The sequence below is a fragment of the Canis aureus genome, chromosome 7 (genome assembly GCF_053574225.1).
Source record: "Canis aureus isolate CA01 chromosome 7, VMU_Caureus_v.1.0, whole genome shotgun sequence".
Lineage (NCBI taxonomy): Eukaryota > Metazoa > Chordata > Mammalia > Carnivora > Canidae > Canis > Canis aureus.
Window position 1 is genome coordinate 71,415,320 of NC_135617.1, and position 22,245 is coordinate 71,437,564.

A 22,245-nucleotide genomic window follows, 5' to 3' on the forward strand; every position below is an offset into this window, starting at 1 on the left:
CTCAATCCTGGGACTCCAGGATCACAACCTGGGCAGAAGACAGTGCTAAACCGCTGAGCCACCCGGGCTACCCATGTCCCTGTATTTTTAATGAGGCAGGGCAGGACCCTCTGGATGCAGACTGCTGCTTGATGTTTCATCTCATTTCTCTTCTTTTGTTTTGTATTAGCTGGGTTAAAGAAACAATAACATTCTCTGAAGTCAACTTTATTCCCAACATGGAACAAAATTTCCAGGAAAACAGAACTGTGGGTCCGAGGGAGATGAGGAAACAGCTAGAGTGTATGCAGCAGGGCCAAGGAAGGGGTCTCAGAGGATGGCAGTGCCAGCAGGCAGCACTTCCTGACTCATGAAAAGGTCCAGGTCCAAGTTGGGATCTTCCAAATCCAGCTTCAGAAATTTATCCACTAACATCTGGCAACTGATGGGAAAGAGGACAGTGGGATTTATTTATGGCAGAATAGAAAACTGAGTCCCCAGGCAGTAGGAGAGAGGCTGCGGCCCAGGGCCCCAGGACAATTTAGGGATTTTGGGAACAAATCATGGGTGTTTGAAGGGCAAAGAGGCTGTCTGGGGTCCTGAAAGGGGAGAAGAGCTGCAGAACATTCTGGAAAGAACCAAGACACTGGGCCACACACTCACTTTTCCATTTGCTTCTCCTTTAGCAACTCCTTGACAGGCTTGATGGGTTTCCCACTGCGGATCAAATCTGAGACCTAGTGATAAGAAGGGGGTGGGGGTGGGGAAGGTGGGTAAGAGAACCAGAAATAAGGATCAGAAGTCCCATGGACCCAGAAACCCAGGCCCCTGAGAGGAGCAGGGACAATAGTAGGGAGCCCTGATGGAGGGTTTGACCTCTGGATCTCACCTCCTTGCCACGAGTAAGGAGTTGGTCAGGAAGTCCAGCCTGGGCAGCTGTGTGGGAGGCATGGCTGGCCTTGGCCAAACCGTCACACACCTGATAGAAGAAAACGAGGTCGTCCCCATCCTCACAGGTCTCCATGGTCTTAAAAGAGACAGAAGGGGACAGAGTATCATCAATCACTCTGCATCTGGCCCTGAAACCCTTGGCCAATCCCTGTGGAGAGCGAGAGAGAGGAAGGATGCAGTATTGTGCTCCGGGCACCCCCGTTCTAATGGAGGAGTCTGTTTTGGATTCTGGCAACTGCTCCTCTGAGGGATCCCTAGAGAGCTGGATAGGTATCCTTACCAAATATTGCACAAGGGGTCCCTGTGGCAGCAGCTGGAGCTGAACAAGGCTCAGAAAGTTGGTGGCCACAAAGATGTGGGGGCACGTGGGTCCAAGTGCCAGCCAGTGTCGAAGCACGGCAGCTAGGAGTGCCAACCCGTCCACCTGCGCACAGGGCAGGCATCAGGGTACTGAAGCACAGGCAACCCCGTGTTCACCTGTCCACCTGCCCTAGCCGACCCCATCTTGCACTTCTCTGTTTCTTTTCTGCCCACACACACCCACTCCTCTCCTGTGGCCCAGCGTCACCCTCACGCCCCTTTGTCCTCCTCTCCTTGGCTTCTCCTCAGTTTGTCTCCTCACCGTGTTAGTTCCCTTTCCAAATTCATCAATGAGGACCAGGGACTGCTTGGTGGCATTGTTTACTGCCTTCGCTACCTGCTGGGCACCGGGTGGAAAGGGAGAGTTTCAGTAGTACTCAAGGCCTGTAAGGAACCCGCTGACCACAGTCTGCCTGTGAGGGAAGCCGCTGTATGTGTGTCCACCCGTCTGGACTGGCGAGACTCGTTTTGTGCATCCCTTCTTTGCCAACAATGCCTCATGCAGAGCAAAGGTTCAGTAAAGTTTTCTGGTATTGATTCTCCCAGTCTCTGAACTCGGTGCTCCCTGCCCCTAATGGAGAAGCATGCAGCAGAGGGAATGTTTTTTGGTTCTGATCGTTTTTCAAGGATAGAGTTCCTTCCTCGTTAACACCCTCCCCCAGTCCCACCCCCCTTTGCTCCCTTTGACCTGGTTGAGGTCGATCATGAAGGTGGAGAGGCCCAGTGAGATGGATTCACAGCTATGGATTCGCGTGAAGATGGCATCTACAGCTCCAATTTCGGCTTCCTCTGCTGGCACAAAGCTGCCCACCAGGGCCATGAATGTGATCAAGCCTACCTAAATATGGAGGAGACAGGGTCTGGCACCTGGTGGTATGGGCCATGGTGAAGGTGAGGCGAGGCTGAGGGGTGAATTACAGATCAAGGAGGGATGGACACCACTTAACAGAAGAGGATGGCCCCCTCAGCTCTCTTTAGAATCAGGCGAGAGGGTGGGGGCGTGGGCAGAGGCACACTTGGGGACAGCATGGACTTATCGAGAGGTGAGGAGAGGCTTTCAGGCCACAGAGAGACCCGTTAGAGCACGACTCTCCCTCAGGTAAAGGATGAGGACATGTGAGGAGCAGGGGGTGTGCACCATCGTCTTTCCATGACGGGTCGGGTTGGAACACCAGGGAGGAGTTGCAGGAACCTGTGTCTGCAGGCCAGTGGGAGATGGAGACAATGCAGAAGATGCCAGAGGCCTAGTGTGCCGGGATTCTCCTCACCTGTTTGAGGTATATGCTCTTCCCTGAGGAGTTGGGTCCAGTGATGACTTTGACTCTCCCTCTGTCCCCACCACATTCTGCAGAGTTGGGCACGAAGGTTCGGGCACAGAGTTCCATCAGAGGATGTCTGCAGTGGGTAGAAAGTTCCCTCACACATGGCCTGTGGATCTAGATGAACCAAGCCACCGGAAGATAGGGCCTTTGGGCTCCATGTGCCCCTGCTTCCACCCCCTGCTGCTTTTACCTGCCATTCTGGATCCGGACCCCGAGGAGTTGGGGTGAGTAACGAGGTCTTGAGTAGCCATAGTCGCGGGCAGCACTGGCAAGAGCCAGCAGGACGTCCAGGCGGGAGGCCAGGTCCAACACCCGGGTGAAGACAGCAGCCCGTGCCAGCACCTGACACTGCAGCTGGTGCATCAGCAGGGTCTCCTGGTCTAGGGGTGGTGGGGGCGGGGAGGGAGCCAGGCATCAGCTCCAGGGGAAAATGAAGAAGAGGCAGAGAAGCCAGCAGAGAGCCCTGGAAAGAGGCTTGCAGATACTGAGTCACCCCGAGACATTCAGAGGAAAAGGTGCAGAGCCCAAGTGAAAGAGCAGGAAGAAATGAGCCTCTGAGCTGGTCACTCCCCTCAAGACTTTGCTTCTCCTCACCCCGGATGTCACAGTGCAGGTCCCCCAGCAGTGCGTCCAGCTCCTTGGTTCGAGCACTACGATAGTGCAGCTTCCCCTCTGACAGAAACTGGAAACAAGAGCTCAAGTGGGCTTTGCATCCTTCATCTCCATCTCCTCTAACACCCCCTTCAGCCCCAGCCTGACTTCTTTTTTTCTTGTAAAAAAAAAAAAAAAAGAAAAAAGAAACCTTTTTATTTAAAAACAGCAGACAGGGACGCCTGGGTGGCTCAGAGGTTGAGCATCTGCCTTTGGCCCAGGGCATGATCCTGGGGTCCCGGGATCGAGTTCCACATCAGGCTTCCTGCAGGGATCCTGCTTCTCCCTCTGCCCATGTCCCTGCCTCTCTCTCTCTGTGTCTCTCATGAATAAATAAAATAATAAAATCTTTTAAAAAATAATAAAAATAGACATAGGAAATTACATAAAACAAATGTATACCTTAAGGAATTACAATGAGGCAAATACCCTTGTAATCAACCACGTAGGTCATAAAGTTGGTTAAAAAACTAAAATTTTGGTGGCTACTCCAGAGAACCATCCTAATCACACCCCTCTCCGACTCCTCAAAATTAACCTCTCTTCTGACTTTTCTGGGAATCAATTCCTTATTTTCTTTATAAGTTTCTCTCTTAAATATTCATTCTTTTTTTTTTTTTTTTTTGAGAGAGAGAGAGAGAGGGAGAGAGAGAGAATAGGGCAGGGGAGAAGGAGCACAGAGGGAGAGAGAATCTTAAGTAGGTTCAACACACATTCTTTTGTATGTAACTGTCCTATTTTCTCAACACCATTGTTGAAGAGACAGGCTTTTCCCTACAGCGTATTCTTTCCTGCTTTGTCAAAGATTAATTGGGCAGGGCAGCCTTATTTTAATTATTATTTGAGAAAGAGAGAGAGAGGGAGACAGAGTATGCACATGCACGCACAGAAGTGGGGCAGGAAGGGCAGACAGAAAGGAGTAGCACTCTTCACTGAGCAAGGAGTCTGACATGGGGTTCAATCCAAGGATCCTGAGATCCTGAGATCATGACCTGAGTCAAAGGCAAATACTTAACCAACTTAGCCACCCACACACCCCAATAAATAAAATCCTTTAAAAAAAAGATTGACCATATATTAGTGGGATTATTTCTGGGCTCTCTGTTCTGTCCATTGATCTATGTGTCTATTTTTGTGCTAGCATCATACTGTTTTGATTACTACAACTTTGTAATATAATTTGAACTCTGGAATTGTGATACCTCCAGTTGTTTTTTTTTTTTTTTTTCAAGACTGCTTTGGCTATTTTGGGTCTTTTATGTTCCATATACATTTTAGAATGGTTTCTGCTAGTTCCGTGAAAAATACTGTTGGTATTTTGGTGGGGGATTGCATTAAATCTGTAGATTGCTTTGGGTAGTATAGGCATTTTAACAATATTTGTTTTTCTAACTCCAGAGTATGCAATGTCTTTCCATTTCTTTGTGTCATCTTCAATTTCTTTCATCAAGGTTTTATAGTTTTCAGAGAACAGGTCTTTCATTTCTTTCCCACCCTGACTTTTTTTCCCATTTATCTTAGAGCTGGTAAAGATCAAAGTAAAACTATAGCAGAGACATCCCTCATTGGGCAGTGCTGATAGAATACAGCCCTCTCTCAGCTGCGGACTTATTTCTATTAGCACTCCACTACAGAGGTCAAGGGTCTTACCATGAAGTCCAGTCCTTCAATCTCAAAGTCACTGGCCTCTGCCATGGAAGGCAGGCGGGGAATAGAGAGAAGGAAGCCAATCTGAGGAAAGTGAAGAGGAGATAAGACAGGGAGTAAAGTACTGGGCACCCTATCTCTTTGGAAGATGCCAGAGATCCCTGTATTCTCCAGGGCTTCCCTCAGGGGCCTAAAGCTATCATAGGGTGTTCATATTCTTCAGACTTCTCTAGGAGTTTTTCTTATCTAGCAGTGTGTCCTTCATAAGCTTAATATCTCCCATAAAAGATCCATGGGGGTTATGCCCACATTTCTGCCCTCACCAGAGGGATGTAGATGACACTGCATGAAGGAATACGGGAGTCCAGATTCTCTAGCTCCTTCCGGGCCACCTCAGTGAGGAAACTGGGAAGTCCCATTAGCCTTCGTTTTTCTAGGAGGGTAAAAGACATGTGGGTATCAAAAGCAAGGTTCCTGCCCTGTTGGCCATGGTTATCCCCAGTTGTAGTGGCCACCTACTGATGATGGTCCCCAATCACTGGGCTCACAGGCCCAGCTGCACACCCAACACTCACTCTCATCAATGTCAGGATCTATGTTGGGGAGGACTGTGAAGTGATTTTCAGCAAGACTGCCCTCAAAGTCCACCTGAGGAGATAAAAAATCCAGTTGCTCATTGCCCAGAATCATCTGAAGTCCAGTCCCTCACCTCTCCTTGCACCCCTGTTCTCCCTGCATCTCCTGCTTTAACTCTAACTCTCCAAATGCATCTCTGATATCCTGCCACCTCCTCTCACCATCCCATTCTTTGGTCATCCAGGTGACCCTTAACGTCTCCCAGATATGGCTCTCGCCATGTTCCCCAGAGCCCAGGCTTCCTCCATCTGCCAATCCCACCTCCCTCCCCTGGGTCCCCAGGGGCTCTGCCTCTTTCTTCCACTCACCACCTTCCCAATGAGGCTGGCAATATGGTGCAAGTCATCAGAGAACTCTTGGGCGATGTCCTGAAAGAGCTGGATAGACTGGGGCAGGGAGCGGCAGGCATCCCTCAGGCCCAGGGCACTATACACAGTCTACAGCAGAAGTGGACAGAAGGTGGGCTGAGGCGAGGGGACAGGGACTGACTGAGGAGAACAGACAGCATCAGGGGAGAACAATAAGAAAGACACAAGGTCTCAAGGGCAAAGAAGAAATAGTAAGCAAGGAAATGGCATCTGTAAAACTCTGTGTCAGGCACTCCACACAGTAGTGAGGCCACAAAGAACTAGAATGTGGCCCCATCCCACATGAGCTCATAGTCTGTTGAGGGAGAAGAAACAAACCCACAGGATTTCAAAATAAAGTGATAGGTGCCTTAATAAAGGAGAGAATTTCATGTTGAGGAAGGAGAAAAAAACGGGGCAAGAGATAGGCAGGAAAGTACTTGAGCAGAAGAGGCAATACAGCACTGGGGTGAGGGAGCAGGAGGAAAGAAGGAGCGAGAGCCACTGACAGCTAAGTCCCCAGGGTGAAGCCCAAGTTAAGACAGACACCTACTGAGCTTTACTCAGAAGCAGAGCACATACAAAGCATATAAATAAAAGGGCTTATAATCCAGCCCTGATGATAACAAACGAGCAACATAAACAATGCCTACCCACAAAACAGACTGATCAAGTTATGGAACTGACTAAAATTAGTAAGGAAGGGATGCCTGGGTGGCTCAGGGGTTGAGCGTCTGCCTTCGGCTCAGGGCATGATCCTGGAGTCCTGGGATCAAGTCCCACATGGGGCTCCCTGCATGGAGCCTGCTTCTCCCTCTGCCTGTGTCTCTGCCTCTCTCTCTCCATGTCTTTCATGAATAAATAAATAACATCTTTTTAAAAATTAGTAAGGAAGTTCAGAGAATAAGACTAATAAAGGCTAACATCGTTGGGGAGATCTTTACAGAGAAAAGGAAATGAGGCGCCCCGGGTGGCTCAGTCAATTGGGTGTTTGACTCTTGAGTTCAGCTCAGGTCATGATCTCGGGGTCCTGGGATTGAAACCCAAGTCAGGTTCCACACTGGGTGTGGAGCCTACTTGAGATTCTCTTTCTCCCTCTGCCTTCCCCTCCCACCTTCACAGGGGCACATGTGCATGGATGGCCCTCCGCACCCGCTCTCTCGAAAGAAAGAAAGAAAGAAAGAAAGAAAGAAAGAAAGAAAGAAAGAAAGAAAGAAGAAAAGAAAATAAAGAAAGAGAAAGAGAGAGAAAGAAAGAAAAAGAAAAGAAAGGAAAAATAAAATAAAAGAAAAAAGAAAAGAAAGGGAAATGAATTGGGTCATGAAATGATTAAGGCTATTCAAAGGAAGGAGGGTATTCTGGTTGAGAGCAAGAGCACGGATAAATAGCAGTAGGAATAAGAAGAGCTAACACTTTCTGAATGCTCACTAAGGGACAGGCAATGTTCTAAACTCTTCACATATGTTAATTTCATTAGCTTCTTAAAATAATCTTAGGAGATAGGGATTAGCATTATCTCCATTTTACAGACAAGCAACCTGAAGCACAAAGAAATAACACAATTTGCTCCAGGTCTCACAGAGAGTAAATAAAAGAGCTGGGATTTGAACCCAGGTATCTGGCTTTTAAGCACCACACTATACTGAGCAGAACACAGTGAGTTTCCTCAGCAGAGTGCCCAAATGCATAGCCCACCCTGGCTGAAACAGAGGATCAATGTTAAGTAGTGGCAATGGAATATACAAATAGTTACATATACCTGTTCATGTTCAAATAAACCTGCTATAGATAAGGAGAAGCAAGTTTCTCACTGTTGGAGAAGGAAGTTACAAATGAGGAAAAGAGGAAGACACTTGGCATTGACCTGGGATCAGAGGTATGAGTATGAACTTACGGGTTGTTTAATATATAGATAGATGGATTCAGGAACATGGATATGAATGCATGGGTTAGCATGCATTTAAGACATTACATACATTTATTTCTTTTTTTTATTTTTTTTTAAATTTTTATTTATTTATGATAGTCACAGAGAGAGAGAGAGAGGCAGAGACACAGGCAGAGGGAGAAGCAGGCTCCATGCACCGGGAGCCCGACGTGGGATTCGATCCCAGGTCTCCAGGATCGCGCCCCGGGCCAAAGGCAGGCGCTAAACCGCTGCGCCACCCAGGGTTCCCTATATACATTTATTTCTTAGCTCTGTCTGTGGTGAGAAGAACTGACAGATACCCCAGTAGCTATAACCACATCTAGTGTCCAGATCTTGGTTTCTAATACTATTCTTCAAATAGAGTAACCAGGACTTCTTGGAGAAATGGTTGATTCCAGGGCTGGGGCAAGGAAACTACAAGATGAGCCTGGAGCAGCATCTTGTAGTGCTGGAAAGTTAGAAGATGCTCAAAAATGAACTGGGGGCCATGTCAGAAGGGCATTTCAAAAGCCAATCTGAGGGGCGCCCCTAGGTGGCTCAGTTGGTTAAGTGTCTGCCTTCAGCTCAGGTCATGATCCTGGGATCCTGGGATACAGCCCCACATCAGGCACCCTGCACAGTGGGGAGCCTGCTTCTCCGTCTCCCTCTGCCCCTCCCCCTGCTTGTGCTCTCTTTCTCTCTCTCTGTGTCAAATAAATAAATAAAATGGTGGGGGGGAAGCCTATCTGAATCTGAAAAGCCAATCTGGGCATATTAAAAGTCAATCTCAGAAGAACTCTCAAGGATCTAAACTAGAGAAATCCGAGCAAAAATAAGCATTGCATTATAACTCATGAAATTAAGTAGTTATAAGGTAATTGTACTATGATTATATAAGATGTTAACATTTTTTTAATTAGATGTTAACATTAAGAGAATCTGGTTGAGGGGCGCCTGGGTGGCTCAGCAGTTGAGCATCTGCCCTCAGATCCTGGAGTCCCAGGATTAAGTCCCACATCGGGCTCCCTGCATGGAGCCTGCTTCTCCCTCTGCCTGTGTCTCTGCCTCTCTGTGTCTCTCATGAATAAATAAATAAAATCTTAAAAAGAGAGAGGAGACAGAGAGAAGCTGGTTGAAAAGGTATATTAGAACACCCTGTACAATTTTTGCAGCTTTTCTTCACTTCTTGTTTTTTTTTTTTTAAAGATTTTATTTATTCATGAGAGACACACACAGAGAAAGAGAGAGAGAGAGAGGCAGAAACACAGGCAGAGGGAAAAGCAGACTCCATTCCATGCAGGGAGCCTGACGTGGGACTTGATCCCAGGTCCCCAGGACCACACCCTGGACTGAAGGTGGCACTAAACCACTGAGCCACCCAGGCTGCCCCTTATATTGTTTTTTAAAAAAGAATTCGGGATCCCTATGTGGCTCAGCGGTTTGGCCACCTGCCTTTGGCCCAGGGTATGATCCTGGAGTCCTGAGATCAAGTCCCACATCAGGCTCCCTGCATGGAGCCTGCTTCTCCCTCTGCCTGTGTCTCTGCTTCTCTCTCTCTCTCTGTGTCTCTCATGGATAAATAAATAAAGTCTTTAAAACTTAAAAAAAAATTTAAAAATCTTTAAAAATTAAAAAAAAAGAATTCATGTGTCTCTCATGAATAAATGAATAGAATCTTTTTTTTTTATGAATAGAATCTTTAAAAAAATAAATAAGAAATTAAAACAAAACAGAATGATAAAGCTCAAAAAAACTTTTTAAAGATTTTATTTATGAGAGAAAGAGAGAAAGAGGCAGGCAGAGACACAGGCAGAGGGAGAAGCAGGCTCCCCACAAGAAGCCTGATGTGGGACTTGATCCCGGACCCCGGGATCACACCCTGAGCCAAAGGCAGGCACTCAACAGCTGAGGCACCCAGGCATCCCAACCTCAAAACATTTTTTTAAAGAAAATGTTACCTATAGGTAGAAAGGGGCAAAAGATAGAAACTAGAATTAGTTGCCTATTCCTTGTTTGGGAGATTACATTTGGAATTGTGTAAATATTTTACATAATTATACAAGTAAATTAAAATGTATATGTGCTGCTGAAGCGAGTACAAAAGTAAATTAAATTGTAAAACCCAGTCTCTAAGAATCAAAAACAGAATGAAACAAATGAATGTAAATGTATATTCAGATAGTGACACAACCACACAGAGAGGAGCTATTCCAAGTGACTAAAACACAGTAATTTGACTCTATCCTTAGTGAGGACAAAAAGAACTTCCCTCTTCATCCCCAAAAATCTTAAATTACTTTCAATAACAATATCATCGGTAGTAGTGCTGGTACTCCTACTAAGATTGTTGTGGAAGTAATATAAGAAAAGGCAAATGAGTGATATTCTAATCTTACCATTCCTAGTGTTATTGAGAACCAGAATTCCACTATGGAAGAAGGGATGTTGAAGAGGATAGTAAAGGAATATACAAGGTAAGAACCCTGTGCTTCTGAATTTATTTTTTTAATTTTTATTTATTTATGATAGTCACACACACACAGAGAGGCAGAGACACAGGCAGAGGGAGAAGCAGGCTACATGCACCGGGAGCCCGACATGGGATTTGATCCCGGGTCTCCAGGATCGCGCCCTGGGCCAAAGGCAGGCGCTAAACCACTGCACCACCCAGGGATCCCTGTGCTTCTGAATTTAAATTGTTGATATCAGTACCAATTTATTATGTATTTTACTTTTTTAAAAAGATTTTATTTATTTATTCATGAGAGAGACAGACAGACAGACCCAGGCAGAGGGAGAAGCAGGATCCACGCAAGGAGCTCAATGTGGGACCCAATCCTGGATCCTGGGATCAGGCCCTGAGCCAAAGGCAGATGCTCAACCGCTGAGTGAACCACCCAGGCGTTCCCATATTTTACTTTTTAAAAATCCTAGGGATCCCTGGGTGGCGCAGCGGTTTGGCGCCTGCCTTTGGCCCAGGGCGTGATCCTGGAGACCCGGGATCGAATCCCACGTCGGGCTCCCAGTGCATGGAGCCTGCTTCTCCCTCTGCCTATGTCTCTGCCTCTCTCTCTCTGTGTGTGACTATCATAAATAAATAAAATTAAAAAAAATAAATAAAAATCCTAAATCTGTTTGCAGAAAAGCCTTTAAAGCAATAAAAAAAACATGCTGTGCACCCTCTAGTATTCAAACTGTAATAGAGAAATACTATTTTTTACTAAAAGGAGTCGGGGATCTTTGGAGAAATGTCTGGTTCTGGTTCAGAACCAGATGTAGGGGCGCCTGGCTGGCTCAGTCAGTAGAGCATGCAACTCTTGATCTCAGGGTTGTGAGTTTGAACCCCATATTGGGTGTAGAGATTACTTAAATAAATAAAATTTAAAAAAAGAAGCAGTAGATATAAATGATATATCTGGTACATAGCGTCAAACCAGAGAGCAGGAGAGAAACTATCAAGTGGGGACACCTACTGGGGTCATGTTTAAAAGGACTCAGAAACCAACATGAAGAGGCTCCCATCGGCCACAGAGGAAATAATCTGAACACGTATAAAGATTAAAAATGCCGTGGATTGAAACACATGTGTAAATCTGAGTTTGTGATGATATAAAAACAGCAACAAAAAACACACTGGCTACCTTGGAGGATGTTAGAGAACTAATAATTTCCTACATGCAGAGAGCTGGTAAGTGAAGGTGGGGGGGAAATCAAGCAATTTCTTTAATATGAAATGTACCACTGGGTAACCAAAAGGCAGTTGAGAGGAAGCTTCTCTTTACAGAAAACATTCTGAATAAAATACATGGGGAAAGAATGATGGAATAACATGACCTTGCAATCCCTAAGGAACTTCAGTATCAAATATCAAAAGCTGCTAACATCGCAAAAGGAGAGACAGACATATAAGGCATTATATTCTTCCACTTATAAAACAGTATTGAAAAAATCAAACTTGGATTTGCTCAATCTTCTAGATTCAACTGTTAATTTATAGAAATGTAATCTTCAAAATCCAGGTTAAGGAAAACTCTACTGGAGAAACAATCCAGCTTCTTCACCACATAACTTGCAAGGGAAGAAAGAGAGCTAAAGATGCAGGTAGAGATGGAGAGAGAACAGTGAAATGAAAAGGAACCCACAGAGGAGGCTTCAAGAGACATCATCCCATCACCATATGTTGAACACATTTGCACTCTAATTAAACAAAAAGTAATTTTTAAAAAATGATGACATTTAAGAGGATTAGAAATGTGAACATCAGATAATTGATGATATTCAAGAGCTGTGCTGTTAGTAAGATCATGGTATTGTTCTTTTTTAAAAGTAATTTTCAAAAAAAAAAGTAATTTTCTTTCTTTTTTTTTTTTTTTAAAGATTTCATTTATTTATTCACGAGACACACACACACACAGATAGGCAGAGACAGGCAGAGGGAGAAGCAGGCTCCATGCAGGGAGCCCAACATGGGACCGGATCCCTGGCCCCAGGATCAGGCCCTGGGCCGAAGGTGGCGCTAAAACACTGCGCCACCGGGCTGCCCCAAAAGTAATTTTCTTGGGACACCTGGGTGGCTCAGCAGTTGAGCACCTGCCTTCAGCTCAGGGCCTGATCCCGGATTACCGGGATCACATCTCGCATCAGGCTCCTTGCATGGAGCCTGCTTCTCTATCTGCCTGTGTCTCTGCCTCTGTGTGTGTGTCTGTCTCTCATGAATTAATAAATAAAATCTTTAAAAGAAAAAAGTAATTTTCTTTTAGAAATTATACTGAAATAGTTATGGGTGAAATGATATGATGGCTGGAATTGCTTCAAAATAATCCAGAGAGGGGAAAGAGGGAGAAGATGTACATGAAACAAGATTGGTATGAGTCAAAGTGTTCAGGCTGCATGGTGGGCATGTAGGGGTTTGTTATATTATTCTAAATATTTTTTATAATTTCTATGATACAAAGTTGTTGTTGTTCAAGTGTTGAGATAAAATCGGACCTGGTGAGTAAAGTGCAAAGGGCCTGGATCGCCTGCTGAGGGGCTTAACTTGGAACTCTGGGTTTTGAAGGGGAGCCTTACCTTGTACAGAACCTGCCAATCACTGGTCTTGGTGTGGGACAGCTTCATGCGTTTCAGAATCAGCTACAGTCAGACAAGGGGATGGCCGCTGTCTTCTCTCCTCCATTCTAATGCCCCCAAGAATCCCAGTGCTCCTTCCCTACCTCCCTGCCCTGGCCTGGGCTCACAGGCACATTCTTGATATGACCCAGAAGCCGATGCAGCATTTGAGCCATGTCCAGATTCTGAGGTAGGAGGAAAAACTGAATGACATCCAGCCGAGAATTTAGCTCTTCCAGATCCTGAGTTGGACGTGTGAACCACAGCCTGGAAGTGAGGGATGAAGTAGGGAGGGACCAGAAGTTACATCTGTTCTCATCATTGTCTTGATTTCAATTTGTGAAAAATGTGTGTTTGGAAGTCCCTGGGGATTGGGGTGAAATGTATCTGTACTGGCAAGTACAGTGTCCTATCCACATGGGTATGTTTACACATATTCACTAAAAATCTCTGCATGTGAGCATGACTCTGTTTATCGTGGTTTTGATGGATGTGACCATGTGTCACTCCATGTGGATATGCGACAGAGCTTGTCAATATTTAGACGGAGAGCAGCATATTGAGGTATTTGTGTGCCAACATTCTAGCTCTCTCTGCGGCTGAGTAAGAAGAGGGTGAGTCAGCATGAGTTTATCTGCATTTGGCTGTAAGTGTCTCTGGGTGTGACAGTACAGACATCTTTTCCTGTTCTGTAAAAGTATATAACCATTCCATGGGGAATGATAAGTCCTCAATTCATGATAATGGTCACTTCTGCAGAGAAGAAAGGGTTGGGAAGGGACACTTAAGAGGTGTCAATAACATTGTCTTTTTTTTTTAAGACTCTTTAAAACTTTTATTTATTGATTTATCTGAGAGAGTGCGCACATGAACAAGGGGAGTGGTAGGGGGAAAAACAGCCTTCCTGCAAAGTGAAGAGCCTGATGCAGGGCTCCATCCCAGGACCTGAGATCATGACCTGAGTCAAAGTCAGACAACCAATTGAGCCACCCAGCGACCCCCTCCCCAACCTTTTTAAGTAAGCTCTATGCCCATCGTGGGGCTTGAACTCACAACCCCAAGATCAAGAGTCACGTGCTCTATCAACTGAGCCAGCAGCAGGGCACCCCTTTAGTAACATTGTTATATTCTTAAATATGCAGGTGCAAACATAGAGGTTTATATCATCATCATCATCATCATTACTTCTACTATTGTGTGTCTGAGGTATTTTCTACTAAATTAAATTAGTATACGGTAATAAATCTCTCATCTGGGTTTGTCTGAGTGTCCTTGTCTCTCTATGGCTATGAAGAGTGTGACTCTGCAAGGACCTGTGAGACAGTGAATTCTTTTCTGCATTAGAGCAGGACATTTAGCCATGCTATTTTATATAAGAAGCAACCTGAGGAGACACTGGGGCCTGAGGATATGTATCTCACACTATAGCCTAAGGCCAGTTACCCTGGGTTAGAACACAGCAGGGAGTGAAGCAGAGGGCTGGGTGGGATTCAAGGGTGGGTTTTAGGCACCTCTGCTCCTCAGCCACAGACAGCTCCACCTGCAGCAATGTAGGCCAGACTGTGAATACCTGTCCCCATTCTGGAAAGCACAACCTTCACCAAGCCATCTATCTTGTAAAATCCTGAGATATTTCTGACTCATGTACTGCTAGTGCCAGATATCGTAATCAAGCTAAATCTCCTAATTTTACAGCCGAGAAAATGAAGCCCTTAGAGAATAAGCAGCTTGTCCAAAGTTATTGTGCTAGTAAGAAGTATAGCTGGGTCTCCAACTCAGGTCTCCAGACTACTAGGGCAGTGCTTTTCAGAGCACACTGTGACATCCAGTCACCTTCCTGGTGCCCCGTCCTGCTGTAGGCCAATTGGACCCCTAGTTCATAATTCAGGTTATGAGTCCATGCCCTACTGGATCCTACCTGGGGGATTGGCATTCCTTTCTGCATTTAACTCTGTTCTTCTCTAAGAATTCTTTTGCTCTCATCACTGGCTGAGATGAGAGATCTGCACCTGTAGAATGCGAGGGTAATTAACTCATCCCAATTACCTGGAGACAACCTCAGACATTATCCTAAATTAACTGCCAAAAGACACAAAGTGCAGGGCACATGAGGTGAAGAAAGAATTGTGCATCTGTGGGCTAGCAAAGCCTTCAGCTCTGAGCTTGTAGAGACAATGGGACCAATGTGCTTGCATCTGTGTACCATGCTCACTCGCTGGGTGCTACTACATCCAAGGCCATGTGCTAGACACCGACATTAACAGACATGACCACTGTATGGAGCTCACAGCTATGAGTGAGCAGGTTCACTGACCGCTGACTCCAACCTAATGGAACAGTGCAGCCAGGAAACATAAACAGGCACTAAGCACGCAGGAAGGTGCAGGTCAGTCTGCTTCCAGGTGCCTGTGAAAGTTTCCCCGAACAGGTGACAGAGGGCTTGCCACCTTGAAGAGGAGGACAGATTCTGACAAGTGAAGAACAAGGGAAAAATCTTTCATAGAAGGAACTGCATAAACACAGGCATGGTGTATTTCCATGGTAGAAAATGGCCCAAACGACCAGAATATAAGGTGGGTCCAGTGAGGAGGGATTTAGGCAGGGCTGGGAAGATAATCCTGGAAATTTAAGTTGAGGTGAATGGGAGGGGCCCTGAACATCATATGGCTAAAGATGCTGATGCTCATCTGACAGGGAATGGGGAAGCCTCCTGAGGTTTGTTATTTTGTTTCTACTTAAGGTTTAAGAAAAAAGTGGAGTGCATCTCCAAAATAGAGATCCATTTTAGAATGACAAGTATTTTGGAATGAAGGGCAGATTAGAAAAAGAAGAGATTAGAGGCAGAGAGACCAATTCAAAGGTGACTGCAATGCTCCAGATTGGAAATGATTAGAGCCAGAATTAGCAGTGGAGAGAGATGGCTGAAAGACATTTCAGGGTGGAATCAATAGGCCTTAGTGAATAATTGAATATGAAGGATGATGGAGAAGAATCAATCCAAGATTCAGTGCTTGAGAAACAGTACTGCAAGCAATGCCATTAGCCAGACAAAAAGGATGCAGGAAGGGGAACAGGCCCAGTGGGCATCAGTTTAGATGCTTTGAGTTTGAACTGCCTATGGAAATTACAAGTGGTGATGATATGCAGTGAGCATTCCACATATGGAGGTCAGAGCTAGAGACACAATTTTGAAAGTCATTAGAGAATAGCTCAAAAAAAATTTTTTTAAGAATAGCTCAAATTTGAAGTATGGTTTTTATAATTAAAGATAGTACCATAAGGGATCCCCGGGTGGCTCAGCGATTTAGCGCCTGCCTTCAGCCCAGGGTGCAATCCTGGAGTCCCGGGATCGAGTCCCACATCGAGCTCCCTGCATGGAGCCTGCTTCTCCCTCTGCCTGTGTCTCTGCCTCTGTGTGTGTGTGTCTCTCTCTCATGAATAAATAAATAAAATCTTTTAAAAAAATAAAAAATAAAGATAGTACCATATGGGGTGCCTGGCTGGCTCAGTTGGTATAACAGGTGACTTGATCTTGGGGTTGTGAGTTCAAGCCCCACAATGAGGGGTATACTGTACTTAAAATTTTTAAATCTTTAAAAATATACAGCCCTACCATATGAGGTAGAAACTTCTAGTTATTAAAAAAAAAAGACAATATACAGCCTAAGAAATAGTTAACAATATTGTAGCAACTTTGCATGTGACAGATGGCAGCTAGATTTATTGTGATCACTTCATAATGTGTATAAATGTTGAATCACTATGTTGTATACCTGAAACTAGTGTTTATCAACTACACTTCAATAAAAAAAAGATACCACCACGTATGCATTAGTATTCTGTGGCTGTTTCTGTTGCCTGTGTATGCAAGTCTGTATGACCAATGGGCATATGTGTATCTGTGCTGACAACATCAAATGAGGATAATACTAGCTACCACATGGGGTTGTTGTAAGGATTAAATGCATTTAGCTAGCATTTGAGAAATAGCAGTTGTTTTTATTACTACTAGATGGAGTGGTGTGTGGTGAGCTCGTAGACTGCATGCATGAGCCTATGGCAGGTGAGACTCACCTGAGCAGCTTCTCTCCCCACTTACAGCGGCATCTGTTGAGGATTCCTGTGGGGAAAAGCAAGGGCAGGGAGCAAGTTTGTTACAAGGCAGGGGCAGGGAAAGGAATGTGTGGATGTGTATAAACCAAGGCATCTGGGCCAGAGGTTTCAGGTGTTGGGCAGGCTGACCTGGGGGCGTTCCCCAGATACAGGACACAAAGGCAGCTAAAGCCAGCGCCTGGCCACAAGTCTGAGCCAGGATTACCTTACATGGGCTTAGGGGAGGAATGGGTACTCACAGGAGCAGTCAGCCAAAAAAATACACAGAGTGGTTGTAGTTGGATTCAACAAAGAGCTCAACACATATATGTAAACATTAGACACAATCCACTGAGATATGCACAGTAAAACCATGTGGAAACTTGGGGCGATGTCCCTACTATACCCTAAAGCCAGAGACAATTGATAAAGACTCAGTGCCAATAAAACATGCAGTTATGCAGTTATGTAACTCTCCTCTATACACAGGGCTTGGACAGGTGCACGACTGGCAGAAACATCCATACAAGCCCAAGGAACAAACATAGAATTGGCAAAGTCAGTGATGATATGCAAATGACACTGGACAATGGTGGGTGAGGGGAGATGCCCAAGCTCAGGGAGGGTACAAAGATGATAAGACAGCTGGACTGGAATGGAAGAGACATCTGGCAGTGGGAGTGAAGTGGAAAGAGAGGGGCTGGGACACATATTTGGAGGCAGCCGCTTTTCTGGCAGGCTTTGTAGTGTGGGATGAAGGAAGGGACATACCTACCAAAGAGGCTGAGCCCCTCCTTCAGCCCGCTGGCCACTTTGTACACCGAGGGATGGGGCTCACTCTTAAATATCTGCAGAACACTGTCAGGGAGAAATGGGGTACCTTGTTTTTTTTTTTTTTTTTTTTTTTAAGATTTTATTTATTTATTCATGAGAGACACAGAGAGGCAGAGACATAGGCAGAGGGAGAAGCAGGCTCCCTGAAGGGAGCCCTATGTGGGACTTGATCCTAGGACGCCTGGATCATGCCCTGAGCCAAAGGCAGATGCTCAGCCACTGAGCCACCCAGGTGTCCTGGTACCTTGGGTTTTTAAAGGGAATTGAGAAAATGGAATGGAGGTGGGGAACGCACTCCGAGATCAAGGGTTGTTGTAAGGTCTGTCCCACACTCCTCTCTGCTTCCATTTTTCTCTTCAGGATAAATGACTCGGGAAGGTAGGATACCTATTTGGCACCTTTGTGATTTTCTTCCTTTATCCTCACTCTCTCTTCCTTTACTTCAAGGAGACAGACTTTAATAACCCCAGGATTAAAGAAACTGGAGCCTCATTAGGATTATTAGAGCATTAAACTTAATCCTTCTCCCTCCCACGAGACAACAGCCTGCTTCCCCTTACCTGTATGTGTCTTGATCTATGCTCACCAGATGGGTCCTGAGGACAGAAAACAAGCAGAAGGGAAGGTGGATGGCGTAGGGGCAGTGTGAATTCACTGCTAGATTCCACTCCTCTCAGTATTCTCCCCAGAGCTCCACCCCCTTCAGGTGCTCTTGTGTGTCCTAGAGCACTTTACCTGATGGGTCACTACCCACTCCCCCACCCCTAACCCTGTCATACTATTCAGGCCTCCCAATCCCACCTAACTTTGCTTGAGGTTAGAGTAAATCACCTACAATACAAATTTCTTAAAGCCCAGGATGGGGACGCTGATGTTATAGTCTTCCAGTTCAACCCCAATTCTTCTTCGACCCAGGAACTTGAGCAGCCCTCCAAGTGCCCGAACCTGGGAGGGGATCGGGAATGGAGTTGAGGTCAATTCCAATGTCCTCGAGGGTGGATAATGCCAGGGGAAGCTATTATTTTCCAGGACTGGACGAGTATCTCCCAGGACTCAACCCTAGGAATGGATTTCTCCATCCTGCTGCATCCCAACCCTCATCTCCCAGGACCTTTCTCACCGTGAGGAGGCAGTCAAAGGGAATAATGGAGGAAAGGAAGAGGATTTTCTCAGTGGTAGTCATGGAGTAGGGAATGAAGGTGTAGTTTCCTGAAAGGAGGCGCTGTTTGCTTATCTCCAGGCCTATTTGGGGGGAGGCATAGGAGGGAAAGGTCATGTAGCCCCAATTTTCCACCCCATTTTAAGAACAAGACAATAGAAGCAAGAGAGATGATGTGACCAAGCTGCCACAGGCAGCTAATGGAAAGCTGAAACAAGAACCAAATCTTCAGACTCCATCTAAATCTCTTTATTTTTACATTTAATATAAAGATCTTTGGCTCAGAGCACAACCTGAGAAAAATAAGTGACTCAGGAAGGTAGGATATCTATTTGGAATTTGAGATTTGGAGTCAAAAAGATCATATTAACTATTGTCTTAACATCTAATTAGGAAAGAACATTCCCTATTCTTTCTGCAAGCCTGGGAAGCTTATGTTAGTGCCTTAGGGATCATCAGAGTCAGCCTTTTTCTTCCTTCCTTCTTTCCTTCCTTCCTTCCTTTCTTTCTTCTTTCTTTCTTCTTTCTTTTTTTTTTTCATTTTTCTTTCTTTTTTTTTTTTTTAAAGTTTTTTTTTTTATTTATTTATGATAGTCACACACAGAGAGAGAGAGAGAGGCAGAGACACAGGCAGAGAGAGAAGCAGGCTCCATGCACCGGGAGCCCGACGTGGGATTCGATCCCAGGTCTCCAGGATCGCGCCCTGAGCCAAAGGCAAGCGCCAAACCGCTGCGCCACCCAGGGATCCCTCTTTTCTTTCTTTTTTTAAGGGACAAGGGGCTTTGTCTTAAAAGTGAAAATTCCAACAATCCAAGCTATCCACAAAATGTCACCACTCTTTCTCATGGAAGGCCCTCATCCCTAGACGTGTCTATGTGGAAATTTCACTAGGATTCAGGTTATTAAAGGGTAGAGAGCAGGAGAGATCTTAAAGACACTGGTTATGGGGCTTGGAGAACACAAAGGGTTGGGATGAGATAAGGCTGGGGGAGACTTCTGATGATGGGGCTGGAGTAAGGAGAAAGGGTAGGGAAGCTGGGATGGGGAGCTGGGCAAAGCAAAGAAGTACCAAAATCCACACTTGGCAGAAATATGATTTCAGGTCTCTTAGGCTTGCTGTGCTCCTGGGATGCTGTAGGGGAAGCAAAGAAAGGGCCATCAGTCTGGACATCTCAGTCCCCTGCTTCTGTCCCACTCTGCGCTCACCCAATTCTAGCCTCCTGGCTGTAGATCCCTCCAAGACCCTTTAGCCTCCTGGAATATTCCACAGATTAGTCTTTCCCCATTTTCATTTTTCCCCCTCACCCAGTCCTTACCAAGCTTCCCTAGAAACCGAGTCATATTCTCATCTTGTTTGGCAGTCGTAACAATAGACCGGGGATTGATTTCATCCAATACTTAGGAGGAGAAAGGAGACCAAATGAGTTAAAGGATCCTTATCCTCTAAGAGGGGAGCCCATAGCCCTCCCCTTATTATCTCTCTCTTCCAAGCCCCTCCTCAAAACAAACAAACAAACAAAACACCCTCACTTCTTCTCTCTAAAAGTAAGGAGTGCTCTGCACATTGGCAGCATAGGTAGGAGCAGGCATGAAGTTTTGGAAAAGAGTAGTAAGATGGGCAGGGTGGCAGGAGGGAAGAGAAGTGGCCTGGAGATGTCACTAAACTATAAACCTCTGAAGGACAGACATGACTGGTTTGCCTGGGACTGTATCTCCAGCACCTGATACACTGTAAACATGTAATAAACGTTCGTTGAATAATGAAATGCATTTCTATAAATGACACAGAGAGCCTCTAGGAGTGAATTGCTAAAATAGATGGAGTCAAGTGAAGATACGGGAATGAAATATACATTCAGTCCCAAAGTAGAGGAACTCAGGCCTCTGCCCCCACCTCTCTGGAGAAGCTTGAGACTCTCGTTGTCCGGAGCATCTGGCATGAAGTGGATGGTGGAGTCACTGGTGTCATAATAGGCAATGCCTAAGTATCCTGAATTCCACAGGATGCACAGATGGATCTGTCCCGGGGGGGGGGGGGGGGGGGAACAGGCTTGAACTGCCGGTAAGTGCAGGGTTATGTCACGTCCTGCTTAATTTTAATCATTTTATCTAATCCCTGAGATAGGCATCATCACCCCCCATTCAGTCAGTGTGTAACTGAGCAGAGGCAGCGACTAGCTAGCCCTTTCCAGCCCATTTATTCCAGCATCCCGACGGTCAAACCGGCGCCCCGCTCTTGGGATCCAAGCTCCCGCATGGCCGCCCTGAGACCTCCGCTGGCTCCTGCTCCTCCTCCTCCTCCTCCTCCTCGGCCTCCCCGTGGCCCTGCACGGGGGCTGGGCTGGAACAGGTGGCCAAGGCTGCCTGGGGCCGCGGGCCCTGCGGCGTCCTGCCTGGGGTCGCTCGGACGGAGGCCATGGCCTCGGAGGCTCTGTGGGTGCAGAAGACGAAGTCAGTTCAGGGGCGGGGAGGCCGAGGCCGGGGTGCGCAGGGACGCAAATCCACTCAGGACTTCTGGGCGCGGGCAGAGCCCAGAACTTCTGGGCTGAGGCGCACGGCTGCGAGGGCCGGGCCGGCTTGTTTTTAACACGCCGGGTGGTTTTGACCCGGGACTTCCGAGCTACATCACTGAATCCACTCGCCCCGCCTCCCGTCCGCCACGTGGGGGTGGTTGCTTCTGGCTGGAGGACGGGGCGGGGCCTGCACGGCTCCTCTCTCCGCCATTGCCAACCACACACACCCACGATCGCAGCCCTCACCAAGTGGCGTTCCCACCCCGGCCGTGGCCGACTAGCGGCGTTTTCCCGCGTTTTCAGTCACCTGGGTCGCTACGGGAGCGAGAGTTCGTCACCACAGCCTTACGCGGCCTAGAGGGGCGTCTCCGCGTGGGGGCGGGGTGCGCGTGCGCACGCACACGCCCCGCCCCTCTAAGCCGCTATTGGCCCGAGGGATCCGGATTCTGCCTGGAGATGGAACCGGGGCAGAGCGGCGGTTGCTGGGGTGGCGGGACGCTGATTGGCCCGTTCGCATATGGGGCGGTGCCAGAACGTTCAAACTTCCCGCCGCCGGTGCCGCTGGCCTTCCCCGGTTCTGGCCTTTGATTTTTTTTTTTCTTTCTTTCTCAGTGACTGACATTTATTTAGTACATATAGTTTACCAGGCTGTAGGTTGAGCATTTTACCAGATTTTTTTTTAAATAAATTTATTTTTTATTGGTGTTCAATTTGCCAACATATAGCATAACACCCA

General features: G+C 46.4%; 1 protein-coding gene across 6 annotated transcripts; it reads right to left on the bottom strand.

The window, feature by feature from the left end:
• Positions 1-191: 191 nt before the first annotated feature.
• MSH5 (mutS homolog 5) lies at positions 192-21,955 on the bottom strand. Of its 6 annotated transcripts, none has more exons than XM_077904640.1 (25): positions 21,817-21,955; positions 21,268-21,427; positions 20,891-21,014; positions 20,313-20,393; positions 20,066-20,128; positions 18,958-19,079; positions 18,673-18,782; positions 18,398-18,433; positions 17,779-17,861; positions 16,986-17,031; positions 13,040-13,178; positions 12,873-12,935; positions 5,855-5,983; positions 5,486-5,558; positions 5,234-5,343; positions 4,914-4,994; positions 3,207-3,294; positions 2,803-2,992; positions 2,559-2,685; positions 1,979-2,128; positions 1,553-1,627; positions 1,211-1,354; positions 869-1,006; positions 643-716; positions 192-421 (listed from the first exon to the last, which is right to left on the bottom strand). In XM_077904640.1, the coding sequence occupies exons 2-25, from the start codon at positions 21,412-21,414 to the stop codon at positions 310-312; spliced, it is 2,505 nt and encodes an 834-aa protein (XP_077760766.1). In that variant the 5' UTR covers positions 21,415-21,427; positions 21,817-21,955; the 3' UTR covers positions 192-309. The 6 variants fall into 6 exon arrangements, 5 of the variants coding, with proteins under 5 accessions (XP_077760766.1, XP_077760767.1, XP_077760765.1 ...); XM_077904641.1 differs by having other exon boundaries at positions 869-958; positions 13,016-13,178; XM_077904639.1 differs by having other exon boundaries at positions 13,016-13,178.
• Positions 21,956-22,245: the final 290 nt, after the last annotated feature.

Excerpts from the sequence above, each read along its gene's own strand:
- MSH5 (XM_077904639.1), bottom strand. The coding sequence starts at position 21,414 with ATGGCCTCCGTCCGAGCGACCCCAGGCAGGACGCCGCAGGGCCCGCGG. Across the intron at positions 17,032-17,778 it reads GGAGGGGCTCAGCCTCTTTG|GAATCCTCAACAGATGCCGC; the intron begins GTAGGTATGTCC and ends TTTTCCCCACAG. Across the intron at positions 2,993-3,206 it reads CCTGCACTGTGACATCCGGG|ACCAGGAGACCCTGCTGATG; the intron begins GTGAGGAGAAGC and ends CACCACCCCTAG.